This window comes from Zootoca vivipara, chromosome 13, assembly GCF_963506605.1.
Source record: "Zootoca vivipara chromosome 13, rZooViv1.1, whole genome shotgun sequence".
Classification (NCBI taxonomy): Eukaryota; Metazoa; Chordata; class Lepidosauria; order Squamata; family Lacertidae; genus Zootoca; species Zootoca vivipara.
This window is the reverse complement of record NC_083288.1, coordinates 16,004,083-16,026,669: the sequence shown is the minus strand read 5'-3', so window position 1 is coordinate 16,026,669 and position 22,587 is coordinate 16,004,083. Positions and strand designations below refer to the sequence as shown.

Below are 22,587 nucleotides of genomic sequence, written 5' to 3'. Positions count from 1 at the left end.
ACTCCCATCAGTTCCAGCATAGAAAATACAGACGATAGGAGCTGGAGTCTATAACAACATTCGGAGGCCCAAAGATTTCCCACTCTTGCCATAGGAGTGAAGCTATTTTCTTCTGCGTTCTCTGTGACAGACATATGGTTACTAGCATTTGGCATCTTCAAAGTAAGGCAGCATTCTGTTGGCAGGGTGGCCAACAAGAGGCAAAACTGTTCCATGACTGGTTGTGAGGAAGAATGCAGGCAAGCTATTCACAATCATAGACCAACCTCGACTGCTGAGGTGTAGATACGACAAGCCACATACGATTCACAACTGTGATACTTGGCGGTGACACTTTGCTATGTTCATTCAACACCAGCAGCCCTAGAGGGAACCATATTAAGAACCCAACAGCGGGTGAGAAAGAAAAATAATTACATTTTAATTTTTTTATTTGGGGCATTTGCACCCTGCTCTTTGGCCAAAAAGCCTCCCAGACAGTGGCGTGCAGTGAAATTTTTCGTAGGGGAACAGTTAGGGCAGGCATAGGCACACTCCGGCCCTCCAGATGTTTGGGACTACAATTCCCATCATCCCTAGCTCACAGGACCAGTGGTCAGGGATGATGGGAATTGTAGTCCCAAACATCTGGAGGGCCAGAGTTTGCCTATGCCTGAGTTAGGGCCAAAGGTGCCACTTGCGAGGGTGATGGGGGGGCACAGATGTTACACATGTGAGCACCGTGTCTTCCTCCTAGAAGCTTCCCAGCTTTGGGGAAGGAGGCAACGGGAACATTTAGGGAAATAGCCTAGCCCCCCTAGTTCAATGACCACACACCTCTACTCCCAGTCCCAGAGTGGCTCTCATACAATCAAGACAGTCCCTGCCCCTACAGATTACAGTCTAAAAACAAACACGGCACACAAGGGGGAAAGGACAGGGAGGGAAGAGGAAACTCAAAACTCAGACACCACTTTCTAAACAGCGGTTCCTATAATGAGCAGTTGGCACAGTTCAGGGGCAGGAGGTGCCCAATGGATCTAGCCTCTCGCATCAGAAGTGAAGAAGTGAGCGCTGCTTCTGACAGGAATTGAGAAAAAGGGGGGTTGAGCAAGTGGGGCAGTGAGTTCCTTGGAGAGGGCATTCCCCCCACTGCCCCACTCTAGCACCACAGAATAGGAGTGGGGCAGTGTTTGTTGTTTGTCCCAACACTTCTCCTGGGGAAACTCATGTTTTACCACCAAACTGGAAAATGAGGGAAATGCCAGGATAAGCAAAAAAATATCTGCTTGCCCACAGAGCGCCTGGAAAGTGCAGCACAATAGGAGCTTTGGATGAGTCCTCAGTTTGTCCTCTGCCTCGGGCAGCAAAATGTCTTTGGCCAGCTGTGGTTGCTGTAGAACTATGCAAAGTTTAAGGCCAAGATAGTGAATGAGGCAATGAGGAGAAAAAGACCCTGATCAGGAGCTCCTGCCCAAGAGAAAAGCTGCATACACAATACATTGAACACACATGCCTTCCCACCCCATCTGAATCCTGAGTACAGTGGAACCTCGGTTTATGAACACCTCGGTTTATGAATTTTCGGTTTACGAACGCCGCGGACCCATCTGGAACGGATTAATTTACTTTCCATTACTTTCAATGGGAAAGTTCGCTTCAGTTTATGAACACTTCAGTTTATGAACAGACTTCCGGAACCAATTACACCCATGCTTCGGGTTAAGTACGCTTCAGGTTGAGTACTACGCAGACCCATCTGGAACGGATTAATCCACTTTCCATTACTTTCAATGGGAAAGTTTGCTTCAGTTTATGAACGCTTCAGTTTAAGTACTCCGCGGACCGTCTGGAACAGATTAATCCACTTTCCATTACTTTCAATGGGAAAGTTCGCTTCAGTTTATGAACAGACTTCCAGAACCAATTGTGTTTATAAACTGAGGTACCACTGTACTATAGTTTAAGGGTGCTGGGAACTGTAGCTCTGCAAAGGATAAACGACAAGCTTTTCCCAGGATTCTGTGGGGCGGGAAGGGGAAATGTGCTTCCAATGTGTGGTGTGTATGCAGCCGGACTATGAGTGCGGCACACACGGTGTGAGAGAAGTAAAACCAGAAGAGGAAGACCTGGCCCAGGGATGGATAGAGGAAGCAGAGGGAGGGATCAGTTAGAAAAAGGGCTTTGTTTAACCAGGAAGAGGGAAATTGAGGACAAGGGCCTAGTTAGGGAAAGTCCGCAGTTTTGCGGGCCAGCTGTGAGCTCAACATCTATAGCCAAGCAGAATCTCATTGTTCCAGCTGTAAGGGGAAAGAAAGCACAGATATTATGGGGGGAGGAGAAGACATTCATCCATTTGGACTTTGGTCTCTCGTCTTTAGGGTTGCCAGACTCAATAGAGGACAGGACTTCTGTGCCTTTAAAATTGCCCTGCTCTCTTTTGAGTCTGGAAACCTTAAAGAGAAACCAGCAGACCCTTTGTTTAATTTCCAAGCAAAGGGTCTGCTGGTTTCTCTTTAAGGTTTCCAGACTCAAAAGAGAGCAGGGCAATTAAAGGCACAGAAGTCCTGTCCTCTATTGAGTCTGGCAACCCTACCCGTCTTCTACTCTCTTCTTGGGGCATGAAAGTGAAACACCCAATCGATTGCTTTCCATCTTCTAAGGCTGGGATCCTATACATACTTACTGTACAAGGAGTAAGCCTCACCGAATGTACCGGGGCTTAACTTCTGAGTACAATGTGTATTGGATTGTGCTTTAAAATGGCGGGAAGGACTCCTCCTGTTATAAATACGTATCGGACAAAGAAAAGAAGCAACTCGCACATGCATATATGCACACTATGTCTGTCGATCCAGCCAGCATTGTAGCATACAGAAGCAAAGCTGTAGACCGCTCCATTAGGCCACTCTGAGGAAAATGAAAATCCCTTGGCCTACCAATGCCATTATTGCAGCTGGGGTCCTCCAGAAGTTTTGAACTACAACTTGCTGATAGGTTTTGCAGTCCATTATCATCATGAGGGTGCAAAGGCTGTTTTATTGGGATCAACACAAAGATCACTTGTTCTTTTCTCTGTTCTTTTTAATAAAAGATCAACTCCTCATGACTTTCTGGTCGGTATTCATTTAATTCACCACATTTATATCCTGTATCCCCCCCCCCAGAGCGATCAAGGCAACATTCATAGTTCCCCCTCCGCCTCTATATTTAATGCTAACAGCAACCCTGTTAGGTAGTTTAAGCTGGTCCGACATCACCCAGTGAACATTATATTCCCCTTAACATTTCTCCAATGAAAAAAGGGAAGTCCGAAGGAAAAGCAGGACATTCCAGGATCTCATCGGAAACTGGGACAGCTTCTGTAAATCGGGGACTGTCCCTGGAAAATAGGGACACTTGGAGGGGATTTGAACCTGGGTTTCCCTAGTCTAACAACTCTCCTAATTACCACACCTACTGTTAAAAGTTGCTTCAAAGTATTCTCATTTGGTTCCCCTGAAAAGAAAACCCTAGAGTAGACAAAGTATAGGCTACTTCAGTGCCATTACCCACAATTTCCAGAAAACAGAAAATGGCACAAATTGTAAAATAATGCAACGACTGAAGATGGAGGACTGAAAGGGGAAGAACATAACATTCTTCTCTATGGCTGTTACAAAAATGGTTAGGCTGCGTACATTAAAGCACATTTTCCTCCTCAAAATATTTATGGGCACCATATTTTGTTAAGGATGTTGCTGAGGATTGTAAACTGTGAGGGGGTAAACTACAGTGCCCATAATTCTTTGAGGGAAAAGAATGTGCTTTGATTGTCTTTTAAAGGTATAGTGTGCATGCAGCTGTACAAATCTTTTAATGCGCATTCACCTGAATATTGGAGGAAAGTATGGAGCTGCTTTATAACCGGGGGGGGGGGGGCTTGAGCCAGGGGGCCGCTTTCCCTCATGGTCGCACATTGGCGCTGGGAGTGGCTATAGGCAAAAGGCAGGTGGCAAAGAGTGGGCAGCAGAGCAAAAAGATGTGACTCTTTGAATAATAGGCTACATTCCTGCCATACAAAAAATGCTTAAGGGTGAGTGCAAAGCACAGCCAGCGAGAGGTGTGCTCTGTGGACAAGGGGGTGGTCTAGGGCATGTGGGTGTTCTGGGTAGAGTGCCAGATATGCTTGGAGGGCTGCATTCACGGCTTGAGTTTGCCACACCCTGTTTTATACCATTAATTTATTTGCAATATTTAAAATAACCCTGCTTGCTGCAGGTTCAGGAACGGACAGCAACAAACAACAACCCAAGGGGTCTGTCCTTTCCCATATTACATAGTGTCCTTGTTCATTTCCCCAAATATCTCTTTGGAATCACTTAAGATTCCTTTTCGTGGAAGTCAAGCACTGTGGCATTGCATTGATTCTCTGATAAGACCTAATCAATGGCCGCCCACCCCTCTCCCTAGTTTTTTATGCATGTGCCCATGTTTCGGTTTCAATTCTTTGCCTTTAATCCTGTCCTACCATTCTTACTGGTACTAATTTCTCCCTTTCTGGGAATTCAAGAAAGCAGGGGATCCCCCTCATCCCTCCCTCTTCCCTGCCCAAACTCTGCAACTTGGGACTTTCCAAACTGCTGTGCTTGTTATTTCACTTCATGGCCTTGAATGAGGTTAGCCGGGGCTTCCTAGATTCTGTGGAAAAGGTGTGGGATTAAGTGGGGCATAGTGGAGCACAGACCAGGAGCCAGAATCAGGCACAATATGTCTGCTGAACTATTCTAGCTTTGCTAGAAAAGGTTTGCCCTCTCGGCATCTGTCTTCTGTCTGGTGCACATGCCCCTGGTATCTCATCAGGGTTGAAATGAGAGTCAGCAACTGGAAGCCATAAATTACAAGCCTAGAGCCACAGAGTCTTCAGGTGTTGCTGGACTACAGCTGCCATCATCCTTAACTACATTAGCCATGCCAGCTGGGGCCGATGGGAGTTGGAGTACAACAACCTCAAAAGGGCTACAGGCTGCCCACAAGATGCTCGGCCAAACAGAGACGATACTGTTGTTGCTATCTTACCGGTAAAAGTACAAGCCCGACTTGGAAAACTTTACAATCCTTCCAGGTTGGGCTTTACTGCACGGTGTGTGTGGGGGGGAATGCTCCTTTAAAATGTCTACCTGGAGGCTCCTGACATATAAGGGGACAGGTGAATTGTTAATGCAGTATTTATGGTAGGAATGGGGGACTTGTGGTCCTCCAGATGGTGCTGAACTCCAATTCCCATCCCATTGATGGGAGTTGGAGTCCAACAAGATAGATAGCTAAATAAATAAATGATAAAAATCTGGCAATCCAGAGGTTCCCCTGGTTTGCAGAAACGTTGCATATCATTTGTCAAACTTTGGAACGGTTCATTCCATTTTAAAAAGTTAGTCCCGCTGTTTCACAGCTTCTAATCTAAACGTAATTGCCAAACCTGTTGAGGATTTGCAGTGGCTGTCTACTCAGAAACAAGTCCCGCTGAGTTCCCGTATTATGCAATAGGCTGCCTGTTTTGGGATGACCAAACTCAAAACGCTATAATCACCAGACTGGTCTCAACTGGTTGGCAAGGGAGAAAAATACTGTAATTTTAAAAATGAATTCAATAGTAAGGGAAACGCGGTGTTAACAGCCGAGATCTTTCGATAAGGTGAATTTCACCAAGAACAAAGGTGTTCAAGCTATAAAAGAGCTACACTAGATTAACAAGGGATCTCAGGTGGGTCTGATGACAAGGTCAAGCGAGATAAGCAGAGCGCAGGTGCCCATTGGGCAGAAAGCCAAGCCAAAGGAAGAGGTTGTTCTTGGCAAACACAGATTTGAGGGACTTTCTTGTCTATGACCGTATTTTAATCCCCCTCTTCTGCAACAACAAGCCAACCTTTTGTGCATTCTATAATGTTAATTCTGCTTTTATTATACGTGCTTTGTTCCATCTGAAAGAGCATAGCAGTTGTCAGGTTAACCGAAACTAATCAACGGCCTCCATGGAGACCAGTTCACATTAGGATTCCCCACCCGTGCCTTCAACATCTTGATCATTTGTGCGCCCTCAGACGCACTCACCAACCCACATCGTCCTCTTGCGGTTTCTGCCTTTGCATTACGTTACGCTCAGTGCTTTTTTTTTCTTAAAAAATGTTTAGGGGTACTCTCATTTTCCTACTCATATTGAAATACTGCCCCTCAATGAGGCCAAATTTAGATTCACATAATGTTTAGGGGAGGGGACCCAGGTGGCGCTGTGGGTTAAACCACTGAGCCTAGGGCTTGCTGATCAGAAGGTCAGCGGTTCGAATCCCTGTGACGGGGTGAGCTCCCGTTGCTCGGTCCCAGCTCCTGCCAACCTAGCAGTTCGAAAGCACGTCAAAGTGCAAGTAGATAAATAGGTAAATAGCAGGAAGGTAGATAAATAGCAGGAAGGTAAACGGCGTTTCCGTGTGCTGCTCTGGTTCGCCAGAAGTGGCTTTGTCATGCTGGCCACATGACCTGGAAGCTGTACGCCGGCTCCCTTGGCCAATAATGCGAGATGAGCGCGCAACCCCAGAGTCGGTCACGACTGGACCTAATGGTCAGGGGTCCCTTTACCTTTACCTAATGTTTAGGGGTATGCGTACCCCCCCAGAAAAAAAGCACTGGTTATGCTCTAACCAACTGAGCTATCATCCAAAAACTTGCCCAAAGTCCATTACGTGATATCGGTTTCATCACTTTTCAACCTGGCAATGTGTTGCGAATCGTGTTTGTGTGCTATGCAAAAATCACGAAGTGGGGGAAACCTTGGAGGCAGCCATTGTCTCTACATAGCTCCATCCTAATTTCAGACATCGTGATCTATCGGTATATACAGGTGAAACTCGGAAAATTAGAATACCATCAAAAAGTGCATCTATTTCAGTAATGCAACTTATTATTTTAATTTTTACAAATGCTTTCTTTTGGAAATTCCACAGTAATAAAACGAATAGTTACAATACAATACAATACAATACAATAGTTACAATAATACAAAAATAAACATAATAAAAATAAAAAATAATACAAAAATAAAAATAAAAATAATACAAAAATAAAAATAATACAAAAATAAACATTGCTATTACATTTCATTAATTACATTCCATTTATAATTGACCCGCCTAACGACAAATAAATTACAATTACAACAAATTACAATTACAAATTACAATTACAATTACAATTACAACAAATAAAGGCTTGCTTTGCATGTCAGGCATCTACCTCATATATTGGTTTCACCTTTTAAGTTGCGTTACTGAAATAAATGTATGGAAGTGAGAGCTGGACCATAAAGAAGGCTGATCGCCGAAGAATGGATGCTTTTGAATTATGGTGCTGGAGGAGACTCTGGAGAGTCCCACCATGGACTGCAAGAAGATCAAACCTATGCATTCTGAAGGAAATCAGCCCCGAGTGCTCACTGGAAGGACAGATCCTGAAGCTGAGGCTCCAATACTTGGCCCACCTCATGAGAAGAGAAGACTCCCTGGAAAAGACCCTGATGTTGGGAAAGATGGAGGGCACAAGGAGAAGGGGACCACAGAGGACGAGATGGTTGGACAGTGTTCTTGAAGCTACAAACATGAGTTTGACCAAACTGCGGGAGGCAGTGGAAGACAGGAGTGCCTGGCGTGCTATGGTCCATGGGGTCACGAAGAGTCGGACACGACTAAACGACTAAACAACAACAACAATAAATGCACTTTTAGACGATATTCAAATTTTCCGAGTTTCACCTGTAGCAATGTTTAGCTGGTGATATATATCACGATTTTTAAAATCGCCCACTCCACACAGGATAAAACGGGGAGGGAAATTTCAACAAAATTCTCCACTGTGTTAAGCTCCTTTGACCATCAAATGCCGCAATCCACACAAATTAAAAAAGGTAAAAGTAAAGGGGCCCCTGACCATCAGGTCCAGTCGTGTCTGACTCTGGGGTTGCGACGCTCATCTCGCTCTATAGGCCGAGGGAGCTGCCGTATGTCCACAGACAGCTTCCGGGTCATGTGGCCAGCATGACAAAGCTACTTCTGGCGAACCAGAGCAGCGCATGGAAACGCCGTTTACCTTCCCGCCGGAGCGGTCCCTATTTATCTACTTGCACTTTGATGTGCTTTCGAACTGCTAGGTGGGCAGGAGCTGGGACCGAGCAACAGGAGCTCACCCCATTGCAGGGATTCGAACCGCCGACCTTCTGATCAGCAAGCCCTAGGCTCAGTGGTTTAACCCACAGCGCCACCTGGGCACATCTAAACCACAACAAAGCCAGCAGAACACAAATACCGTAAGTGGGTGTGGAATCTGAGGATAAGGACCCTTCGGGCTTCCTCTTCCCTCTTCCCGGTCTACATGTCACAACTGCAAACCAGAGGAACACAGGAAGCCGCCTCATGCCGAGTCCGACCGTTCATCTATTTAGCTCAATATTGGCTGCACTAACTAGCAGCAGCTCTCGAAGCAGGTCTCCAGAGTCTCTCAATTCTACCTGGGAAATGCTGGGGATTGAAATCTGTGGTCTTCTCCACACAAAGCAAATGTTTTTCCGCTGCATCCCAGATTATCAAATGGTTGTAACTGTCAGAATTCCCAAGGCAGATAACAAACTTTTTTATATATAAAAGAATGGAAAGGGCTTATCGAACATTTACAGATAAATTGCAAACAGGTAAAAACATTGGCAGGATTATTGTAATAACCTGCAGTTTCATAACAGTAGGTATATTTAAAGTAGATAACCAAATGAGCAAATTAAATGAATTTGGTCATGCAGAAGATATTAAAAAATAAATTTCAGGAACCGCAGGAAGGCGGGGAGGGGGGGAAGAAAGTCAAACTTTGGAGTGTTAAAATGATTGTTAAATTAATGAAATGCATAAATTTTAAAAGGAGAAATAAAATTTTTTTTAAAAAGGAGCCCTGGGAACTGTAAAATCTATATTAAAAGGTCAGGTACACCTTTTGAACACAACTACAAATTTCCCAAAACGTCAGTTTCCTCCGTTTGTTCGTTGGAGGAAACGTTGACAGTTAACTTGCTTCGAAACTGGCTTAAATGTGTTGCGTAAATGTGACCTAGGAGCTTCTGCAGACGAAACCTGCGGCGAGGACACCGTTTGCAGCGAGGACGCTTTGCTGACAATTGCTTTATCAAATGATAATTTATCCAATAATAATTGCTTTATCAGATAATAGCGCCATACACTATGTACCATGGAAAAGGGAGATCTAGGACAGGCGCTTCCTCTGGGAGCCAGTCTTTGAGAAAAACAAATAGTATATGGGCTTGGCTGCTGGGCAAGGGGAGCACATAATATGGCATTCAACTAAGCTTTACTCAAAGTAGACCCATTGAAAGTAATGACCACGACGCACTCAACAGAAATCCCACCCCCGCCGATATTCATCGTTGTAAAAAAGAACATGTCACTTGCAGTGAAACCTAGAATAATATAGTAATATTTTCCACCCACCCATGTTTTCTGTTAGGTCAATTAATTTCAATAGGTCTACTACTCAAATACCGCCTATTGTGGGATTGGGTTGGAGGAATGATGGGGAGAAACACAGAGGGAACAAGCCTTTTAAAATGGGTAGGACATTCGAAAAGGCCTGGGGAACATTTAAAGCACATTCAATGCATGCTTAAAGCGCATGAGTTTATGTGTTCATTTGATCTGTGCCCTGCTCCCACAGGAGTACAGGGCAGCAAAGAATCCTGGGAAATGTAGTTTGCTCTCAGAGGACTACAGTTCCAAGCAGTCTTAACAAACGACCCTTCCCAGGATTCTCTGGGGGAAGTCATGTGCTTTAAATGCACCCTGTGGCTCAGCCCGTAAATGTCATTCAGTGGATACCATCCAGTTTCCCCCACTGAAAAACACTTGCATTAATTAAGAGCATAAGAAGAAACTTGCTGGAACAGAACAGAGGTCCATCTAGTCCAGCATCCTTTCTCCCAAAGTTGCCCCCTGCCCATCAACTGGTCCTCAGATATACTGCCTCTGCACCTGGAGGGTCCATTTTTTGCCATAGCTAAACCTCTCCTGCATGAATTTATCTAACGCAACGCCTTCTCAAGCCATTTAAGCCAGCGCCCATTGCATCATCTGTTCCCTGTTAATTCCCTAAATTAAGCAGGCGGATTAACAAAGGCCCTAAATATTTGTGGGGAACCTTTTCCCTTGTAACAACCCCCCCAAAAAACCCCAGAACTATACCTCTTTCTAAAAATAAATAAATTGAAAAGTGGATTTTCAGAGCTACTTTTTTTTTTATTGCCAGGGTGTCCTGCCCTTCCTCGGTTAGCTAAGTAAGCAGGGTGATATATAGCCTGGCAGGATAAATGTTTGCACAAAGGTTAGTATGCATAGGAATTATTCCAAGTTCTCTGGGGGAAAGGATTGCAGCATGAGCCTCCCTCACAACCATCAGGTCAGCTCCACACCATACATTTAAAACACTCCCCGCCCCCATTCTTCATTTTAATGAAAACTTGTAAATTATGACAAAAGAGGGGTTTGTTTGCTTTTACAAAAAAAGCCCTAAAACCACATGTGATGTAATATTCAGAAGACAATTACCGTATTTTCCATGCAAGTAGACACACAAAGACTTTCCAAATAAATGAAAAAAGGGAAGAAGTAAGAGTTAGCATCCTTGTTTCCCTTGCTACCCAGTTGCTAATAGTCCAACAGAGTATACGCCCGCCTAACTGTATTTAAGGGATGCGGGTGGCGCTGTGGGTTAAACTACAGAGCCTAGGGCTTGCTGATCAGAAGGTCGGTGGTTTGAATCCCCGCGACGGGGTGAGCTCCCGATGCTCGGTCCCAGCTCCTGCCAACCTAGCAGTTCAAAAGCACGTCAAAGTGCAAGTAGATAAATAGGTACCGCTCCGGCGGGAAGGTAAACGGCGTTTTCCATGCGCTGCTCTAGTTCGCCAGAAGCGGCTTAGTCATGCTGGCCACATGGCCCGGAAGCTGTCTGCAGAAAAACGCCGGCTCCCTTGGCCAATAATGTGAGAGATGAGCACGCAACCCCAGAGTCAGTCACGACTGGACCTAATGGTCAGTGGTCCCTTTACCTTTAACTGTATTTAGAACACTCTTATACTGCTTTAACCATCATTACATCATCCAAATAATTCTGGGAAATGCAGCTCTGTCAGGGAACTTCTAAGGACTCCCAGTATCCTTAACGAACTACTGTACAGTTCCTAGAACTTATTTATTTTTTGCTGGAAGCCATAATGATGATGATTTTATTTGCCCACCTGACTTGGTTGCCCCAGCTTGAGTGGTTTCATTGTACGGTGTGGATAAGGACACTCACTGCATTTTTAAAGCTGGAGAGATACAAAAATCGATCACATGCACTCATTTGTATTTCAGCCTTCTTTCAGTGATGTTTGAGTTGATGGGGCTACCCCACTTTATCCTGAGAACCACCTTGTGAGGTTTATGATTGGAAGGCGAATCTGATTTCCCAAGCAGTTACTGCGCCATACTGGCAATTGCTCAGCAACAGCGAACATCTGAACCCATAGCCTTCCTACCCGTAATTCTTACCAGTTAGGCCCCACCCTCACTCCGAGTACTGTAAAGCTTTTCACAGAAGTACAGCCAAAAAAAGCAAAAAAAAAAAAAATTAAGGAGGGAAAAAGGAAGTCCTTTTACTTGAAGTGGGAAATAAAACGAAAAGCCTTTTGCACAATTCAGGGGTTTACATGAAAAACAAAACAAAACACAGATGTATTGCGTAGGCAAGTCTTTACAAAAATTCACACCATGTATCAAAACAGGTCACATCATGAACCTTGTTTGTTTATTCTAGCAATTTATCATACTGCTTAATTACAATAATACAGTGGTACCTCGGGTCTCGAACGAAATCTGTTCTGAAAGCCCGTTCGGCTTCCGAAAAGTTCGAAAACCGAGGCGCGGCTTCCCATTGGTTGCAAGAGCTTATTGCACTTGGCGGAAGCCACGTCACGCATTCAGGTTCCGAAAAATGTATAAAAACGGAAGCATTTCCTTCCGGGTTTTTGGCGTTCAGGAACCAACATGTATGACAACAGAGGTGTTCGGGAAATGAGGTTCCACTGTATCTAAATCAGAGTTTTCCAAACTGTGTGTCGTGACACATTAGTGCGTCGGTTGCGGTGTTTAGGTGTGTTGCACGATATGTGTGCATATCTCTTATAAGGACTTAGTTTAACCTCCCGGTTTGCTAGTAAAACTGAATTAATGTTGCAAAATGACGCACGTCTAAAAAGTGTGTCACCAGCATGAAAAGTTTGGAAAGCTCTGCTCTAAGTGGTGTAGATCCAGCCCAACAAATGCAATAAAGTTTTTTTTTTTTTAATCACGTTAGAAAACTAATTATAAAATCAGAAATGAGTTAAAATACCTGCCGGATTTTTAAAATATATTTTTAATAAGTTTTTGGTAGGTACTGGAAGTTCAGCAAGGAGGGGTCTACACACCAATCTCAGCTGTGAGGGTGTTTCACAGAAGTGGGGCCCCAATACTGAGCTTAGGACTTCTAGAACTTATGAGCTCTGTGGTCCAAGCCACAGGTAACCAGATAACAGAGACTTCCCCCCAAGGCCTGGTGATGGGGTAGGGATATAAGGAATCAGTTGGCCCTTGAGGTAACCTGGGGGCCCATGTTGTTAAGGGCAATGGAATCTGACACAATAATCTTTAACCTGATCCCCAGCAGTAACTGGGCAGCCAATGCAAGCTTTTGAGTCATGTGCTGGCGATGGTCTGTCCCCAATCAGCAGTCTAGCTGCAGCATTTTGACGCAGCTAGGATCTCTGGAGCCATGGCAGACCCAAACAGAATGCATTGCAATAATCAATTCTTGTGGTAGTGTAACAGAGGTGCCTGCTTCTCCAGAGGATCGGGGGGCCCTGATGCAATGTCCTCTGAATATTGGGGGGGCCCTCTTAAAAAAATATCCAGGGGGCCAAAATTGCCTTGCCCCTAGGAGTTGATGCCTATGCTGTGTAGAGAGGCTCGCCCATATCCAATGCAGGCGTACCTTGGTTGTCTAATGCCTTGGTACTCTGACATTTTGGCTCCCAAACGCCACAAACTTGGAGGTGAGTGTTCTGGATTGCGAACATTTTTTGGAAGCCGAACATCCGACGCAGCTTCCGATTGAGTGCAGGAAGCTCCTGCAGTCAATTGGAAGCCACACCTTGGTTTTTGAACTGTTCCAGGAGTCGAACGGACTCCCGGAATGGATTAAGTTTGACAATCAAGGTACCACTGTATAGACATGAAAAATGATTGTTTAGAATTGACGGAGTGTGTCTTTTGTCCAGCAAGCTCTTCACTGGCACTGGTCTTGTGCTTAACCGCTCCCGCTTCTGAAGGGCAGCCTTGCAAAATAGAGTCCCGATCCCAGCTTTCTGGATGAGACGCTGAGCCACGTGGTCTTCCCCCAACACTACGTCTCCATTTCGCCTGCTTGAGATCTGAGCAAGGTCTTGCTTATGCCCAGTAACTGTGTACAAAGCTGAAGGTTTGGTATGAAAACTATCACAACTGATGGGGGAAATCAGGGAGCGGTGCGTGCTTACACACGCAAGCATTTTTGTATCTTAGCCTTAAAGCGAAAGATGTGTGCGCAAGTTGAGGAATGTGGGCTGTCAAGTGGGAAGCAGAGAGTTAGACTGGGCCAAATGCAGCCCAAGCGCTGCTAAGTTGCCGACTCCCACTTTCTATGAAGCAATTCATTCAACATTTCCAACTGAGTTACAATGCTACTGCGTACTGCGGAGGGAGGGGGGAGGGAGGGAGAGAAGAGACAAAATGTGCTTTGAAATTGCTCAACTTCCTACCTAAGTGCTGTCATTTTAACCACTCAGTTGGGGGCAGGGGAGAGCAGGAAAAGGGAAAGACTGCTGGAGAGGAAGTGGAAAGACTAGCTTCCTTCAGGCTGCTTTATCTAAACCCAGCATGGGGAATGTCAGTCCTGGGGAACATGGGCGTAGCCAGGATTTATGTTTGGGGTGGCAGCAGGACACCCAAATGTCGTCATCATCCTCTGTCTGGCTCTGTCTAGCAGATTTGGAATGAAATGTCTCAACAACAGTTGTTTTAAATTACTTTCTTTTGACCCCCAAGTGCTCAGGAAAATCTGTTAAAACCATTGTACAATTTATACTTTTAGTTAAGTATTTTAATTCATTTACTTGATTTCGGGGGGCAGCTGCCCCTCTGGCTACACCTATGTTTGGGGGGGGGCAAATGCAGCTCCCTACCATCCTCATTGAGAGTCCCATGGACTGCAAGAAGATCAAACCTATCCATTCTGAAGGAAATCAGCCCCGAGTGCTCACTGGAAGGACAGATCGTGAAGCTGAGGCTCCAATACTTTGCCCACCTCATGAGTAGAGAAGACTCCCTGGAAATGACCCTGATGTTGGGAAAGATGGAGGGCACTAGGAGAAGGGGACGACAGAGGACGAGATGGCTGGACAGTGTTCTCAAAGCTACCAACATGAGTCTGACCAAACTGCGGGAGGCAGTGGAAGACAGGAGTGCCTGGCATGCTCTGGTCCAGTGGTTCCCCCAGGGGTCCACGAGCTATGCCAGAGGGGTCCGCAAGATGCTATTAGAATAAAAAAATATATTAAATATATTTCGTATGATAACAGATTTTTTGTTTTGGCCGCTTCCTGCATGAGCAGAGTCTAGCGCAAAACTAGAATTAGATAGAGGCAGTAGTTCTGCTGTATGCCGTTAGGTGGTGCTTTACAAACACTACTGTTTTGCAAAGAGGCAGCACGCACATTCTAAACGCTCACCTCCCCAAGATGCTTTGTGCGCGTCAGCTTCATTTGTGCGCTACTGCGCAGGTACCCTGTCTTCTCCATTCCCCTCCCTCCTCCCTGGCGCGCGCTGCCTCTTTGCAAAACAGTAGTGTTTGTAAACAAAGCGTTGTTTTTCGCGGAAGCTACAGTTCGCGTAGTTAAAAATGGACCGTTGGTTTCAAGTTTGGAACCTAATATTTCAGAAATAATGGACTCAAAGGACAGATTTAACTCATCTCATTAAGAACTGAAAATTAAAACTAACTGTATACTGATGGAGTACTCTGTTGTAACTGTAAAAAAACGTATAAATATAAAATATAAAAATACTCTTAATTTGGCTCTCACTTTTTAATTTTAGGATTAGGAATTAATGGGGGTCCTTGTCACAATAGCGGCTCGATGAGGGGTCCTCGAGAAAATTTTGTTGGGAACCCCCGAGTCTGGTCCATGAGGTCACGAAGAGTCGGACACGACTAAACAACATCAACCATCCTCATCAGGTGCTTTTTCCTGGTTGGAATGTTTCCTTGAACTGTGATAATGCCTCTTGCTTACCTGGATGCAGGAAGTGCCATTGGAGTAAAGGCAGGATCAGAGGTGTAGTGGCGCAGCGTTGTAAGGGGTCAATGGCTCATTGCTATTTCTACAGCAGGGTTCTTGTCTCCAGCATTCCTAGAGGTCCCCTGCCCTCAGCATGAAAGGGGAGCCTTTTAACCACTCTGCATTCGTCCAGTTGGATATTCTCTCTGTGTGTGAGAGAGAATCATTTGTTCCAGAAACAGAAGAATAGAGAAGTTTCAAGAAGTAGCAGAAGGCTGAGATTGTTTTGTCTATGCAAGGACACCAGGCAGTGAAAGTGATGCTGGACCCAATCCTTCTAAATCATACCTATGCCCCCACAAATAATCCAGATATCCATCTATATATATATATAAAATGTAAAAAGGGCATTCGGGTGTGTTTCCACTTTTCACCAAAACTGCTTGACCGACTGAGGTAAAATTTTGACACAATATCACATGCGAAAAGTCCGAAGGATATAGGAAAGTTTGCTAAGACAGATGTCACACTTCCGCTAGGTAAAACCCCCAAAACCCCGTTCCAGAATGCACCACTTAGCCAAAAGTGCATGCTGGGGAAAGAACCAGGTTACAAACCAGCGCCCTCTAGCGGCGGCTACACTGGTACTGCACCTATAAAACCTTCCCTCTCAACAGCACCTTGGCTCCCGTTTACATACTAGGCTGAAGCCTTTACAGACTAGGCCGAATGGAGATACTGACTTGCCTGGGTGAGGGTTGGGGGGATGAGGGGGCGGGCTAGGTCAGGACAAGGTGGGACCAGTTACAGGGATGAGCCAAGGGGTGGGGGAAGAAGGGGGCGTGATACGTCATGGGTCGGGACAGAGAGGGGGGAATCACAGGGATAAGTCGGGGTGGGGGGAAGAGGGGGAATCACAGGGATAAGCCAGGGGAGGGGGGCGGGAAACATCATGGGTCAGCACAGGATGGGGGAAATCACAGGGATGAGCCACAGCAACAAGTTTTAAATAAAAGCACACATTCTACTCATGTAAAAACACCAGGCAGGCCTCACAAATAACCCAGAGGTACATTTTAAATAAAAGGACACATTCTACTCATGTAAAAACACGTTGATTATTGGACCGTACGCGAGCCGGATTTAGAAGGCGATTGGGCCGGATCCGGCCCCCAGGCCTTAGTTTGCCTACCCATGTTCTAAATCATCCATCAGACTCTGATGATCAGAGGTTGGATTGATCCAACATGCCCACATATGTACACAGAAAATAGAAGACCTAGCATGTGGGGATCTGCATATATTGTTGCAATGCATCACATTTATTCCTACTGTGCAGTTAGGAGGTTATTGTATATTATAAGAATGGGGTGTAGCTGTGACTATGATGAAGGGACCCTGCACTTCTGAATTTGCCACTACATCCCTGGGAATGATATAAGCGTAATTAAGCAACAGTGGCTGGGTGAACGTGGCGATGCCCTGAACCCTTGCACCTGCTCTGTGCTCACGCCGCCAGCAACAGTTCCAGACAGGAACTAAAACGGGCAGAAGGGCTAAAGAGTAAATCTCTACAAAAAAAGTTGAGATATTAAGCGCCCTTCTCAACATGCCATTTAAGTCCACCCACCCAAAGCCACACTCCTTATAGCGCTCACCGCGAATCACGCTACGCATGCGCATTCGCCTATGCCCGAGTCCAGTCACCCCGCCCACCCGCCGAAACCCGGCCACAGCATTTACGCATGCTCGGTTAGGTGTGGCTGCCCCCTCCCCGCTTTGCCACTCCAAACATGGCGGCGGCGGAGACTGGCCGGAGGGTAGGTCTTACACATGCGTATTACATCCAGGCTGAGTTTCGATTCCCGCCGCTACCCGGATGAAGAAAACACAGAGGCGGTGGCCAATGGGAAGAGGGTTGGCATGGAAACAAGGGGCTGGAGAGGCAGGCTCCTCCCCTGAACTTGTTGGCGGGAGACTGGTCGAGGGAATAGGGGTAGTGAGGTGAGAGTGTGCGGTTTTGAAGTGGTTTTGGGGGGTGGGCTGCCGGTATGGGGAGAGGGTGGGTGACGTGAGCGAGCCCATAGAGGTTCCCTGGGGGCAGAGACTGAGGCAGGGAGCCTGGAGATGACGGTAGTTGGGGGTCCAGCAATATCTGCAGGCCCACTTGGCTGCCCCCCCTTGTCCGGGTTAGGGGCAGTAGGAAGTGTGGACTATTGGAGACTCTTGGAAGCAATTGGGAGTGGGGTGGGTGCTGGGTGCTGAAGGCATGGAAGTTGTGGGTGCTCCTGGGAGAAGGGTCGTGTGGAAAACGAACGTGTAAAAGGAAGTTGAGAGTGGCTGGGGAAACGCAGCCAGATGGTCAGGGTATAAATAACATTATTATTATAATTAAACTTATTATTATTATTATTTATTTATTTATTTGTACCCCGCCCATCTGGCTGGGTTTCCCCAGCCACTCTGGGTGGCTTCCAACAAAGATTAAAATACATTAAAATGTCACACATTAAAAACTTCCCTAAACAGGCCTGCCTTCAGATGTCTTCTCAAAGTCAGAGAGTTGTTTATTTCCTTGACATCTGATGGGAGGGCGTTCCACAGGGCGGGCGCCACTACCGAGAAGGCCCCTCCCCATATTTTATTCATGCTGGCACCCCTGGGGTAGGGTAGGTGGGGTTGATCACGGGGAGCGGGAAAGTGGTGTGCGTGTGACAACCTTAGGTGGCCTTTGATTCTGGTTCCGTGTTTGCTCCGAAGAGCTTTCCTTCTGGATCAAACCCAACGATTCATCAACTGCTGCCGGGAAATGGCTTTAAAAAGAATTGGGTAAAATGCATGCAGTGCAGCTTTCGTTGTGTCTGCTACCTCTGATAGCCTTGAAGGAGCAAAGCCATAGGTGATGATGGCTGTTTCTGTCAACCCAGTCTGTGAATTTCCCTGGGGGCATCTGGCCAGTCATTGGTGAAATCATGCTAATGTTCACAACTGATTACTTTGATTCAGTATGATCATCCTTATATGCTTTAAAGAGAACTCGGAGCCAAACTCACAACAGATATATTCTCCTGAAGGTTTGCATATATGTTTGCAGGTTGGGGTGGGTGGTTGTTTTTTTGGAAAAGCAGCTGATTGAAGGTGTCTTTTTGAGCAGAGGATGAATTTGGAAGAGGAAGAGTTGCTTAACTATTTCTCTTCCTGCTGTTTATCTGCTCAGAATAACCTCTACCTGGCAGGTGGGGAAACATTTTGGGGCGAGAGTTTGGAGTGGATAAATGACAGGCAGCGGAAGTATTAAACCAGGGGTAGGCAACCTAAGGCTCGTGGGCCAGATGTGGCCTAATCGCCTTCTCAATCCGGCCCACGGATGGTCCGGGAATCAGTGTGTTTTTACATGAGCAGAATGTGTCCTTTTCTTTAAAAATGCATCTCTGGGTTATTTGTGGGGCCTGCCTGGTGTTTTTACATGAGTAGAATGTGTGCTTTGATTTAAAATGCATCTCTGGGTTATTTGTGGGGCATAGGAATTCATTCATTCCCCCCCCCCAAAAAATATATATAATCTGGCCCACCATGTGGTCCGAGGGACAGTGGACCGGCCCACAGCTGAAAAAGGTTGCTGACCCCTGTGTTAAACAGTCTCCCTTAGCTTGCTTATTGCAACCTGAGACTGCCTTTCAGTAAAACAAACATAATTTTGTTTTTATTTATTTCACGAGTAAGGCCGTAATTATAATCACTGGCCTTTGAACTTAGTCTTTCAGTGTGAATGCATGCAGCAGAAAGGATTTACATATTCTTGCTGTGCATCAATGTAGGCAACATGTACAAATTATGGTTGTCACTATATCAGGGGAATACATCTTGGAGAGTGACGTCAAATGGGCCTTAGAAAGCACTGCTAATAACAAGGCCAGTGGAAGTGATGATATTCCAGCTGAACTATTTAAAATTTTAAAAGATGATGCTGTTAAGGTGCTACACCCAATATGCCAGCAAGTTTGGAAAACTCAGCAATGGCCAGAGGATTGGAGAAGATCAGTCTACATCCCAATTCCAAAGAAGGGCAGTGCCAAAGAATGCTCCAACTACCGCACAATTGCGCTCATTTCACACGCTAGCAAGGTTATGCTTAAAATTCTACAAGGCAGGCTTAGGCAGTATGTGGACCTAGAACTCCCAGAAGTGCAAGCTGGATTTCGAAAGGGCAGAGGAACCAGAGACCAAATAGCAAACATGCGCAGGATTATGGAGAAAGCTAGAGAGTTCCAGAAAAACGTCTACTTCTGCTTCATTGACTATGCAAAAGCCTTTGACTGTGTCGACCACAGCAAACTATGGCAAGTTCTTAAAGAAATGGGAGTGCCTGATCACCTCATCTGTCTCCTGAGAAATCTCTATGTGGGACAAGAAGCTACAGTTAGAACTGGATATGGAACAACTGAGTGGTTCAAAATTGGGAAAGGAGTACGACAAGGTTGTATATTGTCTCCCTGCTTATTTAACTTATATGCAGAATTCATCATGCGAAAGGCTGGACTAGATGAATCCCAAGCCGGAATTAAGATTGCCGGAAGAAATATCAACAACCTCAGATATGCAGATGACACAACCTTGATGGCAGAAAGCGAGGAGGAATTAAAGAACCTTTTAATGAGGGTGAAAGAGGAGAGCGCAAAATATGGTCTGAAGCTCAACATCAAAAAAACCAAGATCATGGCCACTGGTCCCATCACCTCCTGGCAAATAGAAGGGGAAGAAATGGAGGCAGTGAGAGATTTTACCTTCTTGGGCTCCTTGATCACTGCAGATGGTGACAGCAGTCACGAAATTAAAAGACGCCTGCTTCTTGGGAGAAAAGCAATGACAAACCTAGACAGCATCTTAAAAAGCAGAGACATCACCTTGCCGACAAAGGTCCGTATAGTTAAAGCTATGGTTTTCCCAGTAGTGATGTATGGAAGTGAGAGCTGGACCATAAAGAAGGCTGATCGCCGAAGAATGGATGCTTTTGAATTATGGTGCTGGAGGAGACTCTTGAGAGTCCCATGGACTGCAAGAAGATCAAACCTATCCATTCTTAAGGAAATCAGCCCTGAGTGCTCCCTGGAAGGACAGATCGTGAAGCTGAGGCTCCAATACTTTGGCCACCTCATGAGAAGAGAAGAATCCTTGGAAAAGACCCTGATGTTGGGAAAGATTGAGGGCACTAGGAGAAGGGGACGTCAGAGGACAAGATGGTTGGACAGTGTTCTCGAAGCTACGAACATGAGTTTGACCAAACTGCGGGAGGCAGTGGAAGACAGGAGTGCCTGGCGTGCTATGGTCCATGGGGTCACGAAGAGTCGGACACGACTAAACGACTAAACAACAACAATATCAGGGGAATAGGTGAAAGCTGGTGCCACATTTGTGGGTGGGTGTCGTGGCTGGGAAACACCATTCCATGAGAATACTGGACCCTTTAGCAATGTATAATGTGAACAATGGCTGCAAAGGGGGCTTTGGAGTATTCCTAGTTTAGGTCAGGGATAGCCAATGAGGGATAATCCTCCAAGTGTTGTTGGACTACAGCTCCCATCATCCTTAATCAATGGTCATGGTGACTAGGACTTATGGGAATCGTAGTCCGAGAAAATCTGGAGGGCACCACATGGGTTACCCCGGTTGACAGATCCCTGTCTGTAACCAGGAGTTGTGGAAGTCTTTGGGGAAAGACTCTGACATTTATGAAGAACTGGTTTGGTTATTGATGTGGGACACTCTTCTCTCTCTTCTAGGAATGCCAATATGGAAAGCAAACGGAAGGCTTCTGTGGGGGAGCCTACTCTTTCCCAGCGGAAGAAGTCACGAGGAGGTGATTGGGAGGAGGATGGCCCCTCACAGTTTGAAGAGGAACTGGCTTTTTTGGATGAGGTAGAGGCTGAGATGGCTCTGGAGGCGAAGGAAGCACAGTTGGTACCTGATGTCATCTCCTTTGGTGAGTTACATGGGTACCAGATAGGGAGCAGACTACCTAGGCAAATGAGTCAGAAAAGTTGGGCAGGGGGCTCACAAAGCAAAATGTATGTTTGTTGGTGGTATGGGGAGCCTTTGGCCTTCCAGATATTGCTGAACAGCTCCCATCAGCCCCGGCAAGCATGGCCTGTGGCCAGCAATGATGGGATTTGTAGTTCAGCCACATCTGGAAGGCCCATGGTTTCCCACACCTGGTTTATTGCTGTAATTCAGCATTCAGTGGCACATAAACAAAAAAGAAATACTGAATGCTGAATTACAGCTATAAACCAGGTGTGGGAAACCATGGGCCTTCCAGATGTGGCACTGAGTAATGTTGAGCAATGTTGAACACATTGCATATTGTGTTCAATTGAAACCACTGTGAGACTTTGCCTTTCCTTTTTTTTTTTTTTTTTTTTTTTGGTGCTGCCCCATCTCTCTTCTACCTACTCTTTGCAACTAGCAGTTTGAACTGGGGAGGTGCAAGATCTTTAGCCGTTCCAAATTTGTAGTTGGTCAAAAGAGAATTGATGGTCGTGATTGATGTGAGTTTCTCTGCTCCCTTCAGGTAATCTCTTCTCATCAGTGCAGAATCCAAAATGGCAGAGACCACCGCCTCCCAAAATTAACCCGAAAGAGGAAGCTCTGTGTTTCCAGCAAGTGGAACTGGATTATTATGTGGGTGAGTGCATAAGCGGGTTCAATGCTGACGAAAAGGTCTTGAAGGTGCTGCAGAATGGATTCCATTCCTCCTGGGAAGGGGTTTGCCGAACTAGGTATTCCCTTTGCCTGACTGAACAATAACTCTCTGCTACAGAAAGGGAAGTCTGAAGCTGTTATACTTCCTGGGGCTTTTTATAGCTACAATAGCCCCATAATATTCTTAGCCCTGCTTGCCGGACAGAGCGGATAATGTCTGGAATTCCCCAGAGAAGTTGGTAGTCCCATTTTTCTGATTGTTGGGTTGAGAAAAGGTATCATGGCAAGCTTGTAGGAAGGTATCTTTGGAAAGCTTTGTGCAAAGTCTTGTGAAGTCTTTCATTTTGAAAGAAAATAAATGTTAAGTTGCTAGCCCTTAAGGTTATGGAATGAAAAACGTAGGAAAACAATGTGGGCCGATTCTGCTAAAATATATATATTAAAAAGTTAGAGGTTGTGTGAGGGACAAGGGATACAGGGAAGTCCCTCCCATC

The 22,587-nt window shown here is 45.7% G+C and overlaps 1 protein-coding gene across 1 annotated transcript in view; it reads left to right on the top strand.

Moving 5' to 3' along the window:
* The first annotated feature begins 17,340 nt into the window (after positions 1-17,340).
* Positions 17,341-22,587, top strand: part of POLD1 (DNA polymerase delta 1, catalytic subunit) — a 43,225-nt gene continuing 37,978 nt past the window's right edge. The window contains exons 1-3 of the mRNA XM_035135035.2: positions 17,341-17,398; positions 21,175-21,374; positions 21,963-22,076. Coding sequence (XP_034990926.2) covers positions 21,185-21,374; positions 21,963-22,076 — 304 coding nt within the window. The 5' untranslated portion in view covers positions 17,341-17,398; positions 21,175-21,184. The remainder of the gene's footprint in view (positions 17,399-21,174; positions 21,375-21,962; positions 22,077-22,587) is intronic.